We start from the raw sequence: 26,460 nt of genomic DNA, 5'->3' as shown, positions 1-26,460 counted from the left end.
TCTAATTACTGAATATGAATCCGTACCAGAGGCCTTCAATCATCTTTTGGTGAGCCAATTTACCATCACCCACTCGTTGGAGATCAGTGCCACTTTTGGACGCGCGTCAAATTCTTTAGGCAATTTGACTTTGCGCCAAAGCTCGCTTTTTGCATCTTCTCTACCGAACACTGATCTCACACTTGGATCGATATTTCAGAACAAACAGAATCGCTTCAAATGGGTGAAACTGCAAGGGAATAAGGTAACTGGTCCTCGTTTTTCTTTTTTTCTATCAGACAATGGCAGCAGATAAACTATTTAAGTGGTAGTTAATCTTTAGGGAGAGTCACCGACAATTCTGAAGATTAGATCTGTGTTTCCATCAGGACAGCAGCAAAGATTTAATCATTCCTCGGTGTACCCATGCAAAGACGTTGTCGAGGTCAAATGTTGCTAGATTTGAAGTTAATCTTCCAAGCGTATCCGTGTTTGCGGATCAGCAGCTTGTCTGTGCCCTCAATTGAGCGCGCGCACTGAGTAGGACTCTTGGGTCCGTCGGCGCACTTGGTTCTACCCTTGCTAACATGCCACGAGGGAAACAATAACGGGAGAAATATTCAGCTCGGCGTGAGTTGGAGTGTTTTTCACTTAGCACGTTTTGGTGTAAGGATGAGAAGCCAGCTCGCGTTTTGAGACGATCAGCAAAAACTGCATGAAGTGCATTTTTTTCACACCAGAATGTGCGAAGAGGTCAGGTGCCAGTCGGATACCAGTTTCTTCTTTAAACGGATACGGCATTGAGAAATTATCGTCATGAATTAAAGGAAAAAGGATATCAATGTTAAATTGGATTCTTGAGTGTGTACCATGGCGGACAGGAAAGGACTGTTATTTTCGCTGCTCTACTTCGCGGCAGAGTTTTGTCTAAGTTCGCAGCAAGTCCTTAGAATCGGTAAGTGATGTCATTTTTGTGCTTCTTATAAAAACTGTATATTTTCATGCTGTAAAAATTCAAAGAGTACTTTATCATTCATGCTTAATCTTTATCTATCATATAAATAACAAAGCCGCGGTTATTATTGATTAAGTCGGAGACCTAGCATTTACAGTGAACTTAAGTCGTTAGTGCATTCTTTTAAGTGACCATCTATTATAGACACAGCTGTTTAGATGCATAGGTGCTCAGCAGCCATAGAGTGACATCCGAAATTAAACGTCGTGCCACGCCTCTAAAAATTATGAATGGATTACGATCCATTTTTGAAAAATCTTCGCAGTATCCTTTACACACGCGCGCGCACACACACACACACACACGTATCATTCTACATTAACCACTTTGAATGGTATATTTTACTCACAAAACAATAACTCATTTCATGGCAATAATAACTCATTCCATCGCTCAAAAGTTCAGAAATGCAGCTAAAAAAAGCACCTACCTACAGACAAACATTTACAGATCTTAAAGGGCATGAAATTTAACCAAGGGACATGGACGAAAAAAAGCATACCTACTGCAGCTGATTTTTTCGTTAATGTATGTTATTCATCTCTAGCTGTCAGCAAGAAAGTGTATCTTAGCTTCAATCACATGCCTGCCCTTTGTGGAAACCTGTTAAAAGAGTTTCTAGTCTGACACTAGGTTGTCTTAGTAGGCACAAACCAAATCTCTATCTCAGGTAAAAGGTTTGCTTTGTCTGTGATTTAGTGGAAAGAAAAATTGTATAGGGTTGAGCAAAATCTTGTTTGATATATATATATATTTCAAATTATGCATCAGTTTTTAAATTCAGTACTACATGTGATTACTTGTGATTTCTACAGTATGATTGCTCATATTTCTGAGAGCTTCATTGTTTTGGACTTAGTGTACGTGACATATGGTAAATCCAAAGCACTTTGCTCTGTGTCTTGGCTACTGTGATAATGAACTCATTTTGAAAAATACAATCTATCTGTTCATCTTTCACACAGCATCGTTTAAGCACTATGGTTTTATCTTAGCCTTTTTTATAATTCTTTTCTAGATTAAGACATTGCTTGGGCTGATGTCCTGATGGCTTTAGATATAACACAGGCTCGATTTGTCACAGTTTCTGACTTACAGTATCTCTGGTGAAAGGTTTATTGACCTGAGCCCATGGCATTGTCTCTGTTGTGCATCTACTGTGGTCTTTGCTATGTCATTTATCACACTGAATCTATCGTGGAAATATGAGTCCGCAAATGATTTTTTTTTTTTTTTTTGTTAAAGTTGCCTGTTCTCTAATGGAGCTGCAGGTCTTTTGCTTATTACTCAACTGCTATACCAAGTAATTGGAATATACTGAGAAGATGAACATGTAATCTACTCACTTAAATAAATATAGAAGATTTCAAATCTGATGTGTGCACTCCTTTTGTTTTTTGAGTGCAAGTGTACTGAACTTTTCTCTATTGATTCTAAATTACTTGCATTGGTAATCACAACTGATAATAACCATGAATTTAACTGAACGATACATTCAGTTATTTGGATAGAACTTGTCTGACTAATTTGCCTCACAGATATTAGAACGAATAATACAAAGAAAACAGATGTTCCATTAATATAATGTTATGCATACCAATGTTTATTCATAGGATCAAATGAAATGCCCATTTAAGTGAGCCTAATTCTGAAAATGTTTGATCATCCAACTCTGTCCAGTGATAATGAAAAAAAAAAACATTTCTTTGAAGAGTTGGCTGTTTGTTATTACCTTTTCCTGAACCTTTAGCTGTTTGTCCAGGTCCATTTCATAGTATTTTTATAAGCTTAGCCCAAAAAGTCTCTTAAGTTATATAAAATGACTGTTACATAAAAAAAAAACCCAACTAAGTATAGCTTCAACATGTGCCTCCTTTTCAATAAGTGAGCCTTAATCTAACTTTTGTAAGTTTAATCTTTCAAATCATTTATCGTTTTCTTAGGCTGCCTAATCTTTGCCATTGAGCACATAACCTCTGTATAAATCGTTAATCTCTCCCATATGGTACATGTTTCAATTACCCTCCCCTGTCTCTTGGCTCAACTCCAGCTGCATCAGTGTACGACTAGCTCCATTCCCCTCTACTCTGCCTTGCAAAAATGGCAAATCTTTCCCTCCAAGCACGTTAAACAACCAACACTAATCTGCTTTCTGCTCAGAGACTCCTCTTCCAAAGATGAAGCCTTGGCAGTTACTAAATCCCAGACAAGCCAGTGCCTCTATGCACTGGAGAGCTATAAGTTTGCCAACCAAATATAGCATTCATGATGAGTATTTACTTTTCTTAAAATGATATCCTTGACTTGGCATTTGACAAGAGTGTGACTGTCTGAGGCGATGGAAAAGCTTTAAAAATACCTCGGTATCTATCAGCTGATTTGAAAGAGGCAGTCGGATCTGATTTACATCGCTCCCACTCTAGTTTAAAAGCCCCCCTCTGCATAGTAACAAGGTTACACCTCAGTCTTCAGTCTCGTTATTTTCGCCCGGTCGTACATTACTCTGAAAATGTGGCTGTGTAAAGGGGCGATTGATCAGTCACCTATTTGAAGCTGGGAGTAGAGAAGTGGCAAGGCAGGGCTGCATGCAGAGTGAGAGCTCTGTTGTATTTGACCTGTAACACAGAGCCAGCTCAGTCTTACACTTCAAACGAAACCAGAGCGCTGGTTCAGAACTCTGGCTCTGGCCGTGGTCCATCTTTAGGGAGGCGGGGGTCATTGGGATGTTGTACCGGGCAGATTTTTTGGAGGTGCCAAAAAGTGTCAAAGAAGAAGCGGAAGTGTAAACAAGGTTATCCTTATTCCTTGGAGCTTTAGATGATCCTTTACATGGCTAAGGATGAAGTTTCACAGAAAACAGTCTTGATTTTTTTTTTTTGTTTTTTTGAAATCACTGATGCTTTTAAACCACAAATAGCATCAAGTACAACTGAACCGTACAAATGTTTGCACATTGATGTGTTTATTGATATTTTTTTCCTCAGTCTGCATCACATTGCATGTATCTCACAAAACACGATGAAAAGCAAAGCTAAATTAATCCTCCTTGATGGTAAAATCTGGCAGTAGTACTTTTTAAAATCTTCTGTCAAGCATTTTAAGAGTCTTTGTATCGCAGCAACTCTATAAGCTGAGTGAAATGTTCTGCGTATTGAATTTTTATAGCGGAAGAGAAATGCTTTGCGCCAACTCAGTGTCAGTGAAATCCAATTATAATAAATTTGATGGGGTATAATGACATTAAAGTACATAACCACACAAACAGTATAGGCAAACTCATAAACGCTAATTTGTGTGGAGTAAATCTGTTTCAGAATGGCATCGCGTTTGTGAGATTGAAGAGATAAATCATGGAATGTTAGTTGTCCTGTCTGTAATATTACATACATTTGTCACAAGGTCAGACAGTAACAGCAGTGCATTAGAGACTGAACTAATCTCGGAGTTTTAGCCGCTGCTGATCACAGACAGGTTTGGCTTTTTTTTCCTTCCCCAGCCCTGTGCCTGCTAAGAGCACATCGATCCTCACATTACCTCGCAAATAGAATCTGCAAAAAAAAAAAAAAATCTCATTGAGTGTTTTCTACAGGCCCTGATTGAAAATGGCCTTCTCTCACTGTTCTCTCTCTCTCTCTCTCTCTCTCTCTCTCTCTCTCTCTCTCTTTCTCCGTTTATTGTTCTTCTTTGTAACGAAACTCAAAATAAGCTCAGAGAACATGAAAATTTGAACTCAATTAAACAGAGCTTTTTTTTTCAGCTGCAAACATCCCTCTTTCACTCCACCATGACCACCTGTGATTTTCCATCCGGTAATCGCAAGGTCAAAGATTCCGGAAATGGCTTTTCGCTTAATCTGATCCTTAGTGTGTTAGCAAGAACAGAGGCCATATACTTGACGGAGTCACCGTTTTATGAACTTTCCAAATGCAGTCACCCCAAAAGTTGAATTCGGTTTGACCATTATATTTTGTGGATAAACAAGAAATACATTTGACTGTTATTGTCTACTGTTTATGCAGCTGGTTGTTTAGCATAAAAGCCCTGCACCACCGGTTTTGTCTGTTAGCATGAGAACAGAGGCAGAGGAGCTGTCCAGCCTTTGATAGATTTCACTCTGCTGCCTAAACTTCCAGACAAGCAAGTGTCTATAATTATCCTAGAACTGCTGGAAGTACTTTAAATTTAGTCTTTCCAGCCAGATTTCATTAAGGTGCAAGAGAGACTTCTTTTCAGACTTGCCATTTGCACTGCAAGCATTTATGGGACACTTAAAGGAGAATCAATAGATTTTTGTACAAAATTGTTCCTCCTGCTGGAACTGTAACATACCTGTGGAAACATTTCACAAAATCCCACAGAGGTATGTTTACATTCATTCATGTATTGATTTCATTGAACTGTATTGTATGATCGAGGTGACTGATCTGGCTACCTTTGCTATGTCTTTGAACCAGTTGATGCAAATTGGGTCATAATTTGTTTAAGTATGAATGTGATGACGTGGTGCAATTTTGCTGTCAGGCATGAAATCATGGACAGGAGGGGCTCTGTGGGGCTCAACATTATGCAGTCTCACAGTTTGGTCGATGCAAAAGTTCATACTGTTCCATTCGAGATAATTAGGCTATTGTTAAGTGATTACAGGACCCTGGTGATTGAAGACCTCACACCTACATGCATTCCATTTTTTTTTTCTTTAATTATTGTCTGAATTAGTTTTGCAGAGTAGCGCGTTAGAGGCCTCTAAAACAATTCAGTTTGTACCCAAAGATGCAGAGAACCAAATAATGATTAAATAGACTTGTATGTTATTTGTAGATTGTGTAATTTAGAGCTGTGTGGGGTTTTACAGTTTGGAAAGCTCAAATCAACTCTTTGATCTGATGTGTGGAGCCCAAATGAGTGCCCTGCTCAATTATGGCTGCTTAACTTTTCCACACAGGGGGAGGCATACTTGTATTTCACTCTAATCAGCATGTTAATTTATTGCTTTAGTGCCTCACTGACTTAGAGGAGACACAAGCCTTCCAAGCATAAATAAACAATGTCACAACAAGATCAGGGGAGATCAACACTATCACATTTTCATTTGTAATGAGACTAGGTTGATGTGTGTGTGTGTGTGTGTGTGTGTCTTTTAATTCAGATCATATTGTCTCATGTGGTATATTATTATGACAGGTCATTAAGTTGTGTTTGATTTGAATTTTCGTAGTGTCAGTTAATCAGCCTTGGAATGACTTTCATGATAATATTATGAATGTAACAATTACAGTTGAAGATGAATGTTATCCATTTTGTGGGCAGAGAGAACTTGAGACACTGAAGTAGATTTTTTTTCATTTCCTCTCTTCTCTTACATCACAGTTACTCCTCAACACTGAATCTACTACATGCTTGGCTTTACCATTCCATTAGCTCCCTCAACTTGCAAAAAACGGGTAAAGTACAGATATAATATTCATTAATGTTACCCTGAAAAGTCTGCATTAAGGCCAAAGAGGTTTAGAACACACTCTGCCAAGTTCAAGTTTGGTTTTGTGCCAAAAAGCATAATATTTAATGTAATTCAGGTCAATAATTTTCCAAGATACATTTTAGTTGGATAGCACACTCTGATGCTGTGGACCAACTTCATATTGTCTTTCTTCAGTGAGCATAAAAAATGAAACACAGTAAATATATATCGCTGCATGAAACTATCAATATTTCAGGTTTTCCAGTTGCATTTAGTGGTGCTGGATGCACAGCAAGGTGCCAGTCACTGCTTGGCATAGTTTTCTATGTTATAATCATAAAATGGCATTGTTTGAACACCACAATGTCTGTGGAGATAGAAAGGGCTTTCTAATCCATGGCCAGATGCGGCAGAATTATGCTTTGTCTTCAGGCATTTGTTTTTAGATGCTGTGTTAGTGTAAACTCACCACACAACATTTTACAATATTATTGACATGTATCTTTAACAACTTAATGTACTGATGGCACTCTATGTTGTGGGCATGAAACTTAACTAAGAAAATATTAATGAGAGAAATATTATAAAAGTCATATTTAAGTCCTCTAAATCATTGTTAAATTGGGTCTGCTGCTCCAACTTAACCAAATTCCACAACAGTGTTTGAAAGTCGTACCGTTTCAATGTAGTTTGACTAGACAGAGCTTAATTTGACACCATAATTGTCCCTTTGTTCTTAGATTGCGGCATGATTGGTGGTTATAGGCACAGTAAGAATAGGTTCAGATGTGATTCAGGAAATTAGGCGAGAGTTAATGGCCATGCGGCTCAGTGAGCTTATGTGAATCATTGACCTTAAGAAAAACTGATGGATTAGTTAGGATGACCTCTATGGCTTTACATGTCCCCGCCAGCAAGGTGGCTGACTGCTGGGGACACAGAGACTAACTCTTTTGCCCCTTTTCATGGCTGACTTACTCACTGCCTGAATGAGAAATTGTACTTATTTAAACTACAAATTGCAATGGCAGAAGAAAGATATTAATGGCATTTCTCTGTGCGGTCACGGCCCTACCCAGCATGAATATTTTAATAAGCTCACAGAAGGCACCGGAAAGGAAAGTGTGTGTGTGTGTGTGTGTGTGTGTGTGTGTGTGTTTTGGGCACATCAAAATAGCACTGATGACAAGCTGACCTCTAAGTGTTAACCACTGAAAATAACTATACGTGATTTTAGGAAATGGAACCTGTTCATTTTATGACAAATTATGGAGATATTAGAAATAGCCATTCTGTGATCTTTGTGGACCTTTCGTGTCAGTAGATAAGAAAGCTGGAGCTTGATTAACACTACAGACCTCTTATAAATACGTTATGTGAGCTGTTTCACGTTATACAGGGCTGACGGCTGTTGGGCGGGTGCCTGTGTTGAGGTGGTGTCAAAAAATGAACACTTTGTCATTTTTAATTTTTTTTTTTTTTGTGAGAATTCATGTTGTAGATGTATAACACATGCATTTGTCTTATTTGGCAGGCATTTAGCTACAGTAAAAGTCCGCCAGCTCACATTTTACACAAGAGAACCGCTGATTAGCTTTGTGTCAATCATTCTGATTGACAACATTCACATTATGTCTGGTTAGCCAGTTCTCACAGAAGCATTAGATTTGCTATGTATCACTGTTCAGTGTATTTTAGGTCACTGTTGTATTGTTTGCGCTGTTTGGGATGTGAAGGGTAAGCGGATTTATTAAATGATGAACTGGTACAGGATTAGAGCAACGTAAAATAATAAAAAAAAAAAAGTTTTACATGCATTAGACATAAACAACGCAGTTACATGATAATGTTTAAATATCGGAGGTTTCAGTAATTCCCAGCTTAGAGTTACACGTTTATTTTAGGCATATTGCATATGCATACGTCCCAAAGACAATGTTTTTTTCATCGTACTTATTGAAGAAGACCTCCTGCGTTTGCATTCCCACGAGACATGAATATTCCCATGGATTGAATTAGAGAATTGGACAGGTTCTAGCTGCTGTTCAGTGAGGCTTGTAAAGCGTAATTAGGCCTGGCACTTAAAGACATGGCTTTGACTGACTGGGGAACCCACACAAGGCGCTCTCAGTTTGAGCTTGGAAGCAGTGCGGCAGAAGTGAAGAAAAAGGTCATTCACAATCAAGGCCCCCCAATGGGAATCTTTTTCTCTTGTGTTTTCACTCTTTTCTCCTTCAAAAATCAATCACAATTCCACATTCAATTCCACAAAGATTGTTTTCATAGAGCATACAATGACCCATTGCCTTTCCAGAGCTGATTGTCCTACAGATGCCATTTTACAAACAGGTGGCTTAAGCTGCCATCAAACTGATTGGACATTTTAATGAATTTGCCTCCTCATTTGCTGTAATGGTTTCAAAAAGAACAAAATGAGTTTAACGTTGTGGCGTGAACAACTGAAATTAACACCAAAATGAAAGGAAAAAAAAGGAGAAAAAAAATGATGTGCTGTCATGAAACACTCACACACTGTTATTATGGAGAGAAATTTGCTCTCATTGTTTCAGTGTTTTTTGGTTATGATGTTGTAGAGATGCCAAAGCTTTTTGGTTTTTTTTGTTTTATTTTACTTTTCCAACCGTTAAACACCTGCTGTGTGCTTAAACTGATCTGCTTTATGAATTTGTGGGCATCACTGATGGTCTCTGGTATGTCTGTATGTGTGTATTTTCTTTGTGTCTGTATATTGAGCTGGGTATACCCGAAACACTTTTTACATCATTTTTATAATCTAAAAAGCAGCACTCATGGGTGCCCTGTTGCAGTGTACTAAGCAGGAAACACCTAGATACCACCAGTCATGACTTAAAACCCGCTAGCGACGGTCTCCTTACAGAGCTGTTGAGAGTGCAGTGTTCCTTGGCTTTGATTGTGATGTTTTTAATACAGTGCAGTCAGGCTGTGAGCGGTGACTGGACAGTGAACAGTGCGAATTGCTTGTGCGAATTACTCAAATAATATCCCCATAGTTTCCCATGCCAAGAGAGGGTCATTTTTACTGAGAAAGTCCACAGTGGATTAAGAATTGGATGCCATTCAGAATGATCTTCTTATCAACTCCCTCTCCAGCCACCCCCCCCCCCCCCCACGCCCAACCCCCCCAACACACACACACACACACACACACTGCCCTCTCTTAGTCTTGGCACACACAGTGTATAGAGCAGGAACAGTGCTTTAAGAGAAATTTATCAGCACATAAAAACCAGACAGGAGGTGTATAGCCTCAGTTTTAGTGTTATTTGTATATGGTCCATGCCATATTCTAGTCTGTTCCTTTTTTGGGGGCCTGTGTAGTAGCACAGTGATCATGGAAGACAGTTTTAATTGTGGCCATTTAAGGGTGAAATTGAACTATTGATATCTGGCTAGCAATGCCTAGACCTCATTAGGCCTCCTGAATTATTTGGAGCACTCTTCTATGGCTTGTGTTTTCATTAATTTGTTCATTTGTTAGTCTAACAGCTTGCCAGTGTTTATATCGCTTAGTTCCAAGGCTAAATCTAAATGGTCTTACTCTCTCAGTTCTATTTATCGAGATGTTTCTTGGAGGAGCTTCAAAGCATTGTTTTGCCATTGCTCTTTCAGGACGGATAGAACAGAGAAAGATAGAATTTCTCTGCTGTTTCCTGACAAAGCAGTTCGGTTTCAGAAATACATGAAAATCAACATTGTCCATCATAGTAGTTAACATCTGTAGCCTTTCAAATGCCCTCATTCTTATGTCATCCCCCGAGAAAGTTTGGTTTGTAATGTTTTGTGTAATTTCAGATCTCATTTTAGACACATCAGTGCGAAATAATAAGTGGAGTAATGAACTCGATAGAGTGAAGCAGCGTGATTGCTCCCGTATTGAATTGGGGAAGCATGATTGGTTTAGCCGATGGGGACTGTGTTTGGGGTGATAGATGATAATGGTGCGTTGCCTTGGTTTGCAGTGTGCTGGTCACTGGATGAGCAATGCTTTTCATTTCATTTGCTCTCACCGATATTTCGTTATGTCTTATTGTTGTACTGTGAAATCCTACAACTCACCCATAGTAGGCGGTAGAATGTAGAATCATTTATTATATTTTTACAGCACCGGATGAATGAGAGTGTATTCTTCCAGGGCGGTGTCTCACCTGTTGAATCTGTTTTAATAACAACAAATATTTTGACATCGGTCCTTTCAGCTTTGAAATTGTAGTTAAAATGTTAACATGATGTAATAACTGTACCGATTATAGTAACTGTAGTTTGTACGGCAGTTCTGAATGCATGCAGTCATCTTATGGGTTCTTAGCCCAAGCCTAAGCATATTTATGTAATTTAGTGTGTCTTATTCCATGCCTGTGATTGTTTAAATGAGAGAGTGTTTGAAAGTTCATAAAAAGATATGTCAGAGATGTGTGAACGCCTTTCTTTCCCTCTGTGCTCTGTATCTCCAGGGGGGATTTTTGAGACCCTTGAGGATGAGCCTATAAGTGTGGAGGAGTTGGCCTTCAAATTTGCCGTAACCAACATAAACCGAAATCGTACCTTAATGCCAAATACCACTTTGACCTATGACATACAGAGAATCAATCTCTTTGACAGCTTTGAAGCCTCCAGAAGGGGTAAGATTCATTCTTGTTCTCTTTTTTTTTTTTGTAATTCCCTTTAGCCCCATGTTAAATCATCGCCTATTGAGTGATGTTACTCTGTTGACTTCACCTTGTCTCACCTTTTTGCTTATTGTCTCTGGAATGTTCTGATCCTAGCTTGTGACCAGCTGGCACTTGGCGTGGCTGCAGTCTTTGGTCCCTCTCACAGCTCTTCAGTTAGTGCAGTACAGTCCATCTGTAATGCCCTGGAGGTTCCCCACATCCAGACCCGCTGGAAACACCCTTCAGTGGATAATAAGGACAGCTTTTACATTAACCTGTACCCAGAATACGCCTCTATCAGCAGGGCGGTGCTGGACATAGTACAGTTCTACAAGTGGAAAGCAGTTACAGTTGTCTACGAAGATGCAACCGGTAGGGTGGACTGATTACAAAAACTGTACATTTAAGATAAAAAAAGAAAATGATCAATATTACTGTCTCAGATCAATGTAGAGGGATATTTAGCACAGATTCCCTGACTTGCACGCACAGTGAAGGCAGAGGTAGCTATTCATTAGAGAATAGTTTATTTTTACCAGGAGCAGCGGCTTCTATTTCTGTTCACAAATATTAGCTGATCTAACTCATGAAGATCCTGTTATACCCCAGTTACAGGGGTACAGCTTGACTAAATAAATGTCACTCTGTATAGTTTTTCATATTAAATATTAAGTCCAAGGCAGAAAATCTCTCCAGTGTGATTCATATCACATTATTACTGTGTGCTCAAAGACCGCACAGTAACTCAATTCAAATAAACTCATAGGCTTCTGCCAGTATTCTTTTCATACAATTACCTGTAGGTAATGTCAAGTGTAAATGCCTCTCATATCACGTGATCATATTAATAAATCTTCCCTTTACTGAAATTAAGATGCTCCGTAACTCATTTTTTAAAGAACGTCATGTATTTGCTCATAATTCACTTGCTAAGTGCTTAGATGATATATAAATGATAGAGCAAATTCTGCCTGTATTTCCACATGGTTTATGACCAGGGCTAGCTACTTTGTCATATCAGACCGTAGAGTTTTGGGGGTTTTTTTCTGTTTTTTTTTTAACAAATATGATTTGAAAATGCATTTACCATCTTCTGCTTATGTAATATTACATCTGTCTTTTCAGTGTGAAAGAGGTCAAGCATATATTATACATCCACTAGAATCCAAGTCCCTATGAGAGAATGTGTCTCTGTGCCTTTCCGCTTTGGATTTGGCCATTCAGAGATACTGCAGTCTCTGTTTGCCACACATTCTTTTCTAAAGCATATTATAAACCAAAGAGGCAGACCGCATGCACAATATCAGACTCTAAAGGCCTCCTTTACAGTTACTTCTTTAATAGTTCTCTCCTGTGCAACTAATAATAGAAATTATACGAAGAAAGTATTTTCAAAACCGTGAAAATGTCTTGCCTGTTAGGATAAGAGGAAGGTGCACTCTGACAATATTACAGTCACTGTGTTTGCAATAGTTAAACTATCCTTTGTAAACAGGAATGGTGATGTCTTATCCATCTTGTGTGCGTACTTTTTTGGTGTATGTCACTTGTTTGTTTTGTAAGGACTATATATCAAATTGTAAGCTAGTACAAGAAACTCTAATACGCAGGATAGTTGTTAAAGAGGGTTTTTTTTTTAATGATATTTTTGATGTATTGATATATTTTGATGTTTTTTCATTAGGTCTCATACGTCTGCAAGAGCTAATAAAAGCTCCATCCAGATACAACATTAAAATCAAAATACGGCAGTTACCGACAGGAAATAAAGATGCTCGACCGTTACTGAAGGAGATGAAAAAGGGCAAAGAGTTCTATGTAATCTTTGACTGCTCCTACCAAACTTCTGCTGATGTCCTCAAACAGGTAAAAACCATTTTACATCACATTCAGGTATTGCACGCTTTGCCCAGTGATTCTGAAGATCCGTAATGTTTCAGATGACCGTATGTAAAGCCTCAAACAGTAGCCAAATCACATGTGAATTTTACTGCCCTTTAATTATTGTCAGATACCATGTCCATCTTGTGATTTTGTTTGTCTTCAACGTTATTACATTATTACATTAAAACATCACATTATTTATTAAAAATAAAACTTAATGAATTCAAGGGTGGATTTGTTTGGTTTTATATAAGGAAAAATGGATAGATTTTCTCTTACGTGTCTTACCTCGTGGCTATGTGTGCCTAGTGTACACCGAGTATTCAATTTATTTCACTGCACAAATCCAATGTTCATCTCTAAATCCTGGCTGAGCCCACTTCCAGTCAAATATACACATATGAAACCAAAGACTGTAAAAGCGATTAATGGAAAATAGTATGTGACCCCCCCCCCCATCTGAAAAAAACAAGCAAAAAAAAACAAAGCAAAAAAAAAAAAGATACTTTATCCTATAGGAACTCACACAGTAAATGCATAGACGGTGAAATGGCTCAATCTAGAAAATGGAAAATTCTTGGACCTATGGGCTATGGATATGGCCGGCTGAAGATATCAGTGCTAAATGTGATTTGTGGTTGCTGGAGGCGAGCTAGGCTATAAGAGTATGATGGCAGAGAAAGTTTGAACTCACTCGGCTTTGCCCTTCCTCTGCAGCTCCTATCCATGGGAATGATGACTGAGTACTACCACTTTTTCTTCACCACTCTGGTATGCGCATCATCTGATGCGGAGAATTCATTTGTCTCGCAAACTGTATAATTCCAAAGTTTATATATCTCTGTGTATGTGGATTTTTATGAACTGTATCGTTTGCCCCTGAGAAATAAAAAGATCTATCATAAAGTAAAGTTAGTGATATAAGACCGCTTCTCAACGGTTCACTCATTTACATGTAATGTGCCTCAGCTCCTTTAAAACTACCATAGAAACTATGGGCGGTTGAGTGAATGGTAGACAAATGATAGCTCCTGTTTGCCTGATAGAAAAGTGCCACTTCACCTTGATTATATAAGATCGTTTTAGTGCGTTACACTGTGGTATCACGTCTTAGGCGCTTATGAATACCTAAAAGGAAACTCATGAATTTCTTATTTATTCAGGATCTTTTTGCCCTGGACCTGGAACCATACAGATACAGCGGGGTGAATATGACTGGCTTCCGTCTGCTTAACATAGACAACCCGCAGGTGGCTGCGGTGGTGGAGAAGTGGTCCATGGAGCGACTACAGGCTCCGCCCAAACCTGAAACTGGACTGCTGGACGGCATGATGACAGTCAGTAGAATTATGCAAGAATTTGACTCATTATTATAATTCATAGTAGTTACTATTTGTTCTAAATTACTGTTTTTTTGCCAAGTTGTTAGGATTCTTATTTAGGGGGTCAAGGCATACGCTTTTCACCAAGCTAAACTTGATGGATCATATCATTCTTTTTCACGTGTGACCGGGTCTTGATGAGGTGTGTTTGTCTTGCCTGTTCCCATCAGACCGAGGCAGCCCTCATGTATGATGCCGTTTACATGGTTGCTGCTGCCGCTCAGAGAGCCTCCCAGATCACGGTCAGCTCACTGCAGTGTCACCGACACAAACCCTGGCGATTCGGCTCCCGTTTCATCAATATGTTCAAAGAGGTAACAATGATCGGGGTGTCCTAGACACATCATATTTCACAGTGTTGGGTGTCTATGCAGACTTCATAAAAACAATTCTATGTCATAAATGCAATGAAGAAAAATCTGATAAAGGAAAAGATGTTCACGTCACTGCTTAGAGCGAACCACGTATTTTGTTTAACTAACATGATAAAAAAAACCCTGCTTATTGTGAAATATCCTTATCATACAATTCACTGCAATTATAGACGTGTTCCATTAACCTGCAATAGCTTTTCATTAAAGCAGAAATGCTTATTGTGAGAGACCTAAAGAACCCAGTCAGACCTAAGTTCAGTATTTATGTATTGTCAATACAAATGAACCTCTTAGAATTAGTGATCAATAACACTGTTCTGAATTTTTGCTTGTTGTTCTGCAATCCAAAGAACTGGGGTGTGGATCATCCATCTCCCATCTGTCATTGATCCACATAGCTGTTATAAGAACTCCATCTGAACACAAGGAGATAGAAGTATATTGATACACAGATAATTGACTTCTTAAATGGGATTTGAATAGAACCAATAGATAGTGGTCCCAGCTTAATTACTGTAGCAAATTACAGAACTGATGGGCATGTACTTATTAGAATAGGAGATCTCTGTTGTTTTTTTTTCACTAGTTGCCTACTTGTTGTACAGTGGTACACAGCTGCAACAATCAGATCCTGTTGTTTTTTGTCTTCATTGACTGCTGTGTGCCTCTGATTGGCCGGGAAATGCAGATATCTTGGAGGTGGAAAAGTCCTTAATTGTGAAGCAGGTGGAGTGGAGGTGAAAAGCAGCAGGAGAGTGGTCCTTGAAGCCTGGAACTGGGTGTGCTTTGTGATAGTAGCACTGTAATGCAATTTAATGGAGACATGTAGAGAGTCTGGGTTGTAAGGTTGCTACCAGTGACAATCATACTCCACAATCAAAACTTAAGCCTTCCTCTCTCTCCTCTCTCTTTTTTTTTTTTTTTTACATTATAGAAAACATCAAAGAAGCAATGCATTCCAAGTAATCACGGAATCACATTCGAAACATGATTTACCCAAGATTAAAAAAATACCCATAGGAAAACAGCATGTACAGCATCTTTGAGCTGTATTTGATATATGAGGATAGGTTTATATGCCTTACATTTCCATTCATTCACTGAATTCCTTGTGGCAAGATGACCATTACAAGACTTAAGAGTGCCTGGGGCTCTCCAGCCATTTCAGTTTTCATCATGCAACTCAGACTAACAAGCTGAAAACATTTTCATGTCGGAGTTGCAATACACGCAGGACATATCAGAATCAGAACTGTATGAACAAATAACAGCCAAATAATTGTTAATAAAGACAAGCCTGAGGCAGTAAGGATTAAAAAAAAATTTGGCAGCTAATCTCCACTGGGTCAGAATGCCTGGGAAAAAAAAAACTGAATACCTCAGATGAGCAGGCTTAGTAGTCAAGGTTCACTGAAAAAGTGTAAGTCTTTCATATAACTGGAGTGTCCTTAAGTTATATACCTTCCTCCTTTAAGCCTTTACTGTACTTGACAAGTGGGGACAATGCTACACTGCTCGAAAACAGACCATGTAACCAAAAGGATTTTGACATGTGCTGTGTAGTGATACTGTTATTGTCTGAGAACAGTGCTCTCTGATGAACCATCCTAAAGCAATTCACTAGAGTGCTTCATGTTCTGTGAAAATCATCAGAAACGACAATAACACAGAGACATGCAGAGAAACGGTAATAAAATGAGTGTTTGCAGAGATGGTCACTAAATATGCTGATCTTCTTTTTCTCTTTGATAAAGTGGTTCCATTTAGACAACTTGATTATATGGCCCAGCAGTATAGCTTCATTATTGCAGTAGGGTACCAGATGCAGATTGGACATAACCTCAGAATTTCTTCACTGTACTGAGAATGTTAGCCATAGACAGTTTTATGCACCGTTGTTCAGGCCTGTTAAACGGAACTATAGTAACAATTTTATGTCTTTAGTGTCACGTCTGCTTTGGTGTGTGTGTGTGTGTGTGTGTGTGTGTGTGTGTGTGTGTGTGTGTGTGCGCGTGTGTGCGCACAAACCCAAAACGGATGGTGGTTTTAACTAGTTTTGATGGTGTCCAGTTGATCAGGATTTACAGAGAACTATAATGAGAAGAACAAGTCTGCTCAGAGACCAATACCCTTAACAGACAATATGATGCCTGATTAAATCTGATCAAGCACCAGTAACAAGAGAGACAGGCTCATCATCTAGCTAAACTCTGATTTCAGTGTACTGTCCCTAAAACTCTGCAGATTTTCACAGGCCCCTGTAGTGACTGTTATAAATTGTAAATCAAGTTAGACATATAAGTTGGGGACAGTTACAGAGATTTCAAAAGTGGTTTAATGTTTCAGAATGATAATGCTGACATTTATATTTCAACAAGAAGAGAGCACAGAGCTTGCAGCACAAACCTATCATAAAGAAATTCGATATTAAACAGCACAGTTTGCCTTGGATGAGGAGAGCGTGGGGATAGTGTCTGTGTGATTGGATGGAGAAGAAAAAAAAAAAACCTCCTGCATGCTGACAGACTGTCTGTATGTGTGCAGGATATTTGAAATGCCTCACGACGGATCAACATAGCTGTCAGGTGCCATTAAGAATGTAGCTAAGCTTAATGTGCTCTTGTCCTTCACAGTTAGTAATCCTAATACATAAGATATGACAAGTTTGATGGGCATCATAAAAGCCAGAATGTACACATCGATTAAACATCTTGAAAGACTAATATCTGCTGTCCTTTTTCATCCTTGCTTGTCGGTGTGAAATGAGAGGACTTGACAATGTATAACTAAAATCGTTTTACTTGGAGATTGATCCTGTGTTTTGTTACATCACATGCATTCAAGTTGCTTTCACTCACTGGAAAAGTAATGGAATTAGTGGAGTTAATGTGAGTGTCCCATTCGTGTGTTCCAACGTGTCATTGTTTGAATATGTCTTATGATGAATTTCATGTAGCAAATGATTCCATTACCTGTTCAGATACATAAAAGACATCATATGGGACATCATCTAATTATAATAAATTTCATGCTGAGTTTTATGATGTCAGTCTTCCACAGGTTGAGGAAGGGGCTGAAAATCGCGGTTAAACAGGCTAACCAAGGCACATGGAACTAGCCAGACCCTCCATTCCAACACTACTCCCAGACTGATTTAAGAGCCTGTGTGATGCGTCTGCTGGTGAACTGGAGATGATCTATAGCTCTGAGCTCTCTAATACTGCTCTTCAAAGACTATTCTTCAGTGTAGGAATTAATGGAGGGTCTGGAGCAGAATCTTGGCAATTCACATTTGAACAAACTCCGTTATTCAATAGTTCTCACTTCATTTTCAGAGGAAGTGAAGTACCAGACTTTTTAAGTTGTTAAAAGAGTGTGAATTTCATGACCCCGCAGTTTAGGCAGGCATGGTTAGGAAAATGCAGAAACTGGTTTGGACTTAAAGTGCAAAGAAATTGTCACAAAGCACATAGAAATACATTGCATTTTTACTTTATAAATGTCAGAGATCTTCGCTCAATCAAAATACATCACGCTTTCCATTCCATTTAAGTTGCACTTATGTAGAAGTATAATTACAAAGATGTAGAGCAGTGCTCCTTATATCCACAGTTTAAGAGCATGAAGATTTTTTCACATAGTGTTAGGAACATTTAAACTATTTTCGTACAAACGCCCCTTCTTACCTATTTAATTCATGCTACTTAAAGTACCAGTTTGGGTATGGTAGGTAGTAAAATTAAAACCGAATTAGTTTGATCCCGGTAGATTACTCACGAAAAGTTCCCAAACCACTTTAGCCACCACCTCTCCGTCCGGGTGTCAGACCTCACGTTTCTTACACCTCCAGGCTCCAGATCATATATTCGCTTTGTTTGCCTCTGAAAGTGGAGATAAAAAATGAAGCGAAACGTTTCATCTCCGGTGTTCGCTCCCCTCAGGCAACGTGGAACGGCCTGACAGGACAGATAATAATAAATAAGACGGATGGTCTGAGGAAGGATTTCGACCTTGATGTCATAAGCCTGAAAGAAGAGGGCATGGAGAAGGTGAATCTTTGTCTTCTCTAACGTTTTCATACCAGACTTCATATTGCATGTTTCATATGTGTATCTTCGGTCACTGAGAGCAATACTGGACACAACGTGGTCCACCTTTAAGTGCTACGCACCCAAGTCAGATTCATTTTTGCTTATTTTTTGCCGATTCATTTTCTGCAGGGATTCTCCTCTGAACTCTACATGTCATGTCATGTGTGCTTATAAACTGTATGTATTTTATTTCCTTTTCGCAAGACTTTTATCGATGGCGGTAGCCGCTTTAATAAAGTGTGGAGAAAGGTCTGTACTGGAGGGCTTAATCACCCTGTGATTTTTTTCCCCTACTCTTTCCAAAACCACCTCTGTCTTTTTCATATGTTCCTTTTAAAAATACGGCAATATTTTAATAAGTGCAGCATTTAAATATTTAAAACATCAGTTGTTTGATATGGTCCACAAACTAATAAAATAGCTAAACTAATGAATAGCAACGGCTGAGACACTTTTACGGCATACTTTATGTAAACATGCACCAATATTGAATATTTAACTTTTTGAGGGTATTGGATTATTTTGAATATTTCCATGAAAATTGACATCACTTTTGCAAAGCTTACCATAGTATGTAGTGTTTTTCTATTCACTCACTTGTGCTCCCAATGAGAACAAAATGCACTCTTTTTATTCACCTCATAAAACAGATCTATTGCTGATTTTAATAGCAATGCTAATCGCAGTTTTAGTGTTCCCTATCACAGCATCTTCAGAACAAAAATGGTAATGGTAACTATTTTTAAAAGAGAGGCGACATAGCATAGCAAATACAACTCCCCCCTCCTCCCTTTTCAAAGGGGAGTACTATCTCTGACATATGACTAATTACACAATTTGGTTCAGTGCTTTACTTCACTGGTTTTGCACTCATAACTGTATGTCACAATGCGGAAAATTATGATTGAGATGACTATGGGTGATAGTTCTCATAGTAACATCCAAATGCAATTCTTGCAAGTGTTGTAATATAAACCACAAAGAATGGAGGCTACGTTGACATTAATTGTAATTACACAATTTCTACCCTGGCTTTTCCTTGTTTTGAGTTATACTGGTTATACCGTTGAGTATTTTAAAACATTGTATTGTATTTTTGCCCGCTATTCTCCAACACCGCAATCCTACTTTTCCCTCAATGTTTTGTCAAACTAAGATTTTTTAACCTTGGTAACTACGTACTATGATCAGTCAAACCAGAGCTCAGTTAAAACTCTTCTTGTGAATACTGGTCAGATGTGATTTCAGCAGTGATACTTTAATATGTTGAATGTGTTCATTTATCATCTCTGCAAAGTAATGTAATACAATCCTATATTCTGTCAGATTGGGGTGTGGAATTCAAACACTGGCCTTAATTTGACCGATAGCAACAAAGACAAGTCCACAAATGTCACAGATTCCATGGCTAACCGAACACTCATTGTCACAACCATTCTGGTAAGATCTGCCACCATTTGACTGTTTATTTGCATGTATGTGTTTTTAATTATTGTGTGTTATTAAAAATTATTTGTATGTATTATTCCACAGGAAAATCCCTATGTGATGTATAAGAAGTCTGATAAGCCATTGTATGGGAATGACCGGTTTGAGGGTTACTGTCTAGATTTGCTGAAAGAATTGTCAAATATTCTGGGCTTTTCATATGAAGTAAAACTGGTGTCTGATGGGAAGTACGGAGCTCAGAATGATAAAGGGGAATGGAATGGCATGGTTCGAGAACTCATAGACCATGTGAGTATCATCATGAGTTTTGCGTTTGTCAGTGAAGTCATTGAATAAATACTAATTTAATCTGATCTGGAGAATGACTTTCATTCGCTGAATGTATTTGAATAAAATATCCAATGATGCTGTCTAACTGTTTATCTTTCAGCACTGCTAGCACATTTTGCTGATGTCTTAAAAAATGGCCCAAATCTACTACAGCTGAAGTTTTCCAAATACGTTAAATTTAAGCGATTATTCTGATGACAGATGAGTGACAGTAGCGGCATAGTGTTAAGGAACTGGCCTCCGACACCAGAGGGTTGTGGTTTCAAACTCTAAACATGCCAGCTTGTTGTAGATTTACCCTTGAACAAGGCACAAGATTCTGATGAAAAGTGCAATACTTGTAAATTGTTCTAAACAGGAGTGTCACCTGAACGAAAAAAGTTGTAGTAATTGTTGGCAAAGCCCAAGATTTGCCAGTTCAATTCTATTAATGTAATAAGGCTGACATTCCAGCGGGGAAGTATAAAAACATCTTTTTTTCAGATTGGTCTGTGAATAACTCTTCCTGGTTTCTTCCTGGTGTTTCTGTCACAGGTGGCAGACTTGGCTGTGGCTCCTCTCACCATCACCTATGTGAGAGAGAAAGTAATTGACTTCTCCAAGCCCTTTATGACCTTGGGGATCAGTATACTGTATCACAAACCCAATGGCACTAACCCGGGGGTCTTCTCTTTCCTCAACCCCCTCTCTCCCGACATCTGGATGTATGTGCTCTTGGCTTGTTTGGGGGTCAGCTGTGTGTTGTTTGTCATTGCCAGGTAAAAACGACTTCGACCTTTGGATTCAGTTCAGGTGGTTTCTATCCCACCTTGTACACCCTCCAAATGGCTGAACTGTGCTGTGTATATTTGATATGTCAGGGAGGAAGTAGATTAATTGTTTCTAGCTTCAGTGCCCAATGCTTTGGCAAAAAACGTAACATTTTGTACCAAACACTAATTGCTTGATTGCACTTGTATTGAGGAAAGTTGGGTACACAAATTGTGGAATATTGCAGAGCGGTTGAACAGATGCGTAGGCATTTGCTTCCACTTCACTCATTTGGCTTCATCCTTCTCAGAATGATGAAACCATTTGAAAGCTTGAGAGAGTAATCACCAAATCGTTTCACGTTTTGAAAGATTTGGATTTATCCAGCCCAGCTGCCACTTGGCTGGTGAGCCCTACTGTTTCACTTTGACACTAATTGGGGAGAGACATTCTCCAAGGCAATTTAAATACAAAACTGGACAGTTCTTGCGCCATCAGTGTAGATATAAAAATGGTTCCATTACTGGGGTCTATCCCCATCATCCCCATCATGAGACATGAATAATTTTATCCAATCAATGTTAATAAATGAATGGTGCCAGAAAAAATGAAGTGGTGTGTTATTACACAGTAATAAAAGTGAGAGCTTTGCTTTTCATATTCAGGTTCACACCCTATGAATGGTACAACCCACATCCCTGCAACCCAGACTCTGATGTGGTAGAGAACAACTTTACCTTAATAAACAGTGTTTGGTTTGGAGTTGGAGCCCTGATGCAGCAAGGTACAGTCTCTCTTCAAATATAGACCAAATACACTATCACTTTGAGAATCATGAGGATGCGTCTAGAATAATGCCTAAAGTATATGCCATTAATGTAATCGGAGCATGGTTATGGTCTTTTGGCAACATTGTAAGTCCCCTCATTGTCTTGAATTTTATATTATTGCAGATCTAGTGAAATGTGAAGCAAGTACTTCAGGGCTCATAAGTCACTAATGACTGTTGAATTGATTTATTGTAAACTAATTAACATTCTTAAACATGTGTCAGAAATTATTGTTGTACCTTATTTCCAATACACAGTTTTATGGTCAAGTGCTTCTAAAATCAATTTGTAAAATGTTTTCTGTCATCATTTAGTTGATCTGTCATTTGATGTGTGGTTGACAACATTCCAATACATTTTGTAATTTTGCTCGAGTCTTATATTTGTGCAAATCTTAAAAAAAAGCAAAATAAGCATGCACCAGGGCATAACAAGCTACTAGTGAGGAGTGGTTTGCTGAAATAGCTCATTTGAATAGCTGATTAGCAGCGAAAATGAGCTTTCATTAGTGCATACTTGTAATATTCAATAGCACTTTTATTTAACATGAGTACTTAAATTTAATAACAGCTCAGTCAGATGCTGCCAGACAGCAATAATTTTTTTTTGTGATGTCATGCAAATACAGTTACAATATTCTTATCCTCATGCTATCCTAAGCATATTCCACTTCATACCATCATGTAAAGTATACCAGCGCGTAAAATCTAATGCAGATACTGGCATCTTGTACCATAACAGGGTCAGAACTGATGCCCAAAGCTCTCTCCACAAGAATTGTTGGTGGGATCTGGTGGTTTTTTACCCTGATTATCATATCGTCATATACCGCCAACCTGGCTGCCTTCCTCACTGTGGAGAGAATGGACTCACCTATAGACTCCGCTGACGATTTGGCCAAGCAAACTAAAATTGAGTATGGGGCTGTGAGAGATGGTTCCACTATGACCTTCTTCAAGGTGGGTCTACACGACAGTGAGCCAGGTATTGACTGATTAAAGATAAAAACAAAACAGAAACAAAAACATGTACAGTTAAGTCTAAGTCACTTCACTTTGCTGCTTGTTTTGTTTGGTGAAAAAATGTTACCTTCTTATTCAGTGGTTAGCAGCGACTCAAGGAAGTGGAAGCCCTACCAGAAATCATCAGAAGCTAGATAGTTTAGCACTTCAAATCATCGGTGGTGCGAATTGCACTGGATGTGCAAATTGTATTGGAGGGATGCAGGTTGTAATGTCCTTTCCCTTCCTTTGATTGCTGCTGTTGCAACATGCTGCTCCAGCAGTGTTATAGTATAGTCTTAAAAAAAAAAATACAAATGTGCCCAAAGGCCCTAGTGTGATGAAATTAAAGTGTTAAAACCACAACACTATTATGACTCCCCAGAAGAGTATGGTTGTTGGTCTCCCTCTCTGTCTGTTAAAAACAGCAAATGGTTTAGCTTTTGTAACTACAAGATCTAGTTATCGAGGACATATGCATAATAGTTTATTTTAATATGCGTGTTTCGCTGTTACCGTTCTAGTGCAGATTACAGAGACTTTTCAGAGCACACCCCAATCACTCTCTGAATGCCGTTTGTCCAAATGTTTGGTTCTAAGCATGCTCGTTTCCTGTTTAACTGTTTTGTCTGAAGATATTATCTCCATACTTCAACTGTCTGTTTCTTGCGTAGCTTGGACATCCTTGGTATAGCCGACGGAGTTTTAGAAAGTAATTGGTTTGGATTGTGCGAGGTTATGGATGTGACCAGCTGGAAGTTGCCCTTGCTGCTCGTTCAGAATGAAAACCTGTGAGGGTTTTATTTCTGAAGATTGTCAGGCGTGATTACATGGCTTGTAGCTCAGCCCTGTAGAACGTCTGAAAGCACAGTGCAAATTGAATCAGCTGAGGGAGAGAGATTTGCACGCAGCTGTCACTGTGCGCCAGATTGAGGGAAACAAAGACTGAGGACAGACTGGGATTTGTGCCCAGTTAAACATATAAATGTGGCAAATTCGACATTAAGCAATTGATCTTGGCAGACAAAATATGACATTATATGCCTTTCTGAATTACCCATTCTGCATTCATGAATAGCTTAATGGCGTATGCTATTTTGTTTTATGTTACATTACAGTCGTGGCAGTGACGTCAAATCTTCGCTGGGCCCCTGATGTCTGCTGGCCGAATAATCCTGTGATTTGATTGATTTTCTTGTCTTCTCCTTCAGAAATCAAAAATTTCCACGTACGAAAAGATGTGGGCATTCATGAGCAGTCGTAAAAACACGGCATTGGTCAAAAACAACCGGGAAGGAATCCAACGAGTGCTGACCACAGATTATGCGCTGCTGATGGAGTCGACCAGCATAGAATACATCAGTCAGAGGAACTGCAACCTCACTCAGATTGGAGGCCTGATAGACTCAAAAGGCTATGGCGTAGGGACTCCCATTGGTAAGATAACTGATTCTGTAACTGACGTTTGCCCAAACAGTGACATTTATCCAAATTATTGAGATAAGTAAAATAGCAGTACGACCTACATGTGCGGTTTCCTTCAGAAGAAGACCTTTTGCTCTATTTTGCTAATAATCTTCCTCCGGCGCACTTGTGTCGACTTAATGTTGGTTGTTTGGTTGAACAGTGTTACATGACTTACGCTATCAGGCGTACAGCCCCCGCAGTGAGTAAAATAACATCTATAGGTTGAAAGTCATATTGGCTGATCAGATGTACACTGCCTTCGAGTCTGACCGTATCTAAACTTTACATCAGGCTCGCCGTACCGGGATAAGGTGACCATAGCCATTCTGCAGCTGCAGGAGGAGGGGAAGCTCCACATGATGAAGGAGAAATGGTGGCGAGGAAATGGATGTCCGGAGGAGGACAGCAAAGAAGCCAGCGCCCTGGGTGTGGAGAACATTGGTGGAATCTTTATAGTGCTGGCAGCAGGATTGGTACTCTCTGTGTTTGTGGCTATTGGGGAGTTTATCTATAAATCAAGGAAGAACGTGGACATTGAGGAGGTGAGTGTAGGACAATGCGAGTGGCACAACAAGTACTGATAAAAGGAGACTCCCCCCAAGGCTGTCGTGGACCTTTCAATGACTATGATAATATTGTTTTGGATGTTATCTTCAGGAGTGTTTTTAACATGTTTCTTTCTTTTTTTTTTTTCCTGGTTTACCCAGATGTTTTAATTCGAGTTTGATTTGGAGAGACTACAATGAAACTATCACGGTGTTCATGATTTTGTAGAATAGCTAACACTCGTGTAGATTTTATTTAGACAAAAAAAAAAAAAAAAAAAACTCGGCTCGGAAATTTATCGTTCAAAGAAATTCTAATCTTTAATGCTCTTACTACATAACAGAATTTTTTTCCCAAATTTGAGACACGACTGTCCGGGTTCCTGTACCTACCCCCCCAAAAAAATTTTAATGTTTAAGTTTGATTCAAAATTATGTTTAAGAGAAGAATGGAAATAAGTAAATGGTCTGAGAGAGTGAATCGAGGTGTTCATGATGTATAAACTCATGAGTAAAAAGTGAGTAATATGACTGAAGTTGTTTTTAGGATAGACTTTTCAGTTAGAAATGACATCCAGATAAGTGATCTTAATCATAGTCTGTTGGAAACATTCAGTTTTGATTAGATTTCTCAGTAATATTTCCAATATGAATGCAATTTCTTTCTCTGTCCTTTTCTTTCATTGTGTGTGTATATTTATTTTTTTTTAAATCATTTCTCTTTTAAACAAAATAATTGTAAATGTTTCATTGCATTGGAATTGTTTCTCTATGACTAAAATTGTGTCAGAAAATGAAGAAAGTTCCCGTGAATCATTGGTTTGCCTTCATTTTATAATTTCGTCCTAATTTGTTCATGCTTCTTTCATTCTTCATTCAAGATCTTATGTTTGTATCACTGATGGATTTCAACCAGCTACATCTGTCTAATTTTGATTCAAGCACAATCTGTCTTCAGAAGCCCTCTGATTTGGAAAGCCTGTTGAATTGCCTATCAATAATATCTAACAAAGTATTCTTCCGTACCGCAATTTATCAAGTTATACCAGACCAATTCTCTTTATGTCATGTTTTTTTTAATTCTCTATCAATTCAAACACACTTAAATTGTCAAATGCAACACTCCAGTTGTTTTGACTATTATTCTGCAAACTCAAATAAAATGGAGATATTAGGGCTTTGTAGTTTGATAGACAGTAATACTAAAAAACAGC

The 26,460-nt window shown here is 38.6% G+C and overlaps 1 protein-coding gene across 1 annotated transcript; it reads left to right on the top strand.

Moving 5' to 3' along the window:
- Positions 1–849: 849 nt before the first annotated feature.
- On the top strand, positions 850–25,282 carry LOC115815033 (glutamate receptor ionotropic, kainate 1). The gene is made up of 16 exons (XM_030778003.1): positions 850–934; positions 10,946–11,113; positions 11,258–11,515; positions 12,828–13,009; positions 13,745–13,798; positions 14,191–14,364; positions 14,580–14,723; positions 18,725–18,832; positions 19,079–19,123; positions 20,201–20,314; positions 20,408–20,611; positions 21,188–21,411; positions 22,069–22,187; positions 22,975–23,192; positions 24,446–24,671; positions 24,993–25,282. Exons 1-16 carry the CDS (start codon positions 850–852, stop codon positions 25,280–25,282), a joined length of 2,613 nt encoding a protein of 870 aa, XP_030633863.1.
- Positions 25,283–26,460: the final 1,178 nt, after the last annotated feature.

This window comes from Chanos chanos, chromosome 6, assembly GCF_902362185.1.
Source record: "Chanos chanos chromosome 6, fChaCha1.1, whole genome shotgun sequence".
Taxonomy (NCBI): Eukaryota; Metazoa; Chordata; class Actinopteri; order Gonorynchiformes; family Chanidae; genus Chanos; species Chanos chanos.
This window is presented reverse-complemented; position numbering and strand designations above follow the sequence as displayed.

Bases quoted from the DNA above. Each gene is read 5' to 3' on its own strand.
- LOC115815033 (XM_030778003.1), top strand. From the start codon at position 850: ATGGCGGACAGGAAAGGACTGTTATTTTCGCTGCTCTACTTCGCGGCA. The intron at 13,799-14,190 runs GTATGCGCATCA...TTATTTATTCAG, and splicing joins ACTTTTTCTTCACCACTCTG to GATCTTTTTGCCCTGGACCT. The intron at 22,188-22,974 runs GTACAGTCTCTC...GTACCATAACAG, and splicing joins TGGAGCCCTGATGCAGCAAG to GGTCAGAACTGATGCCCAAA.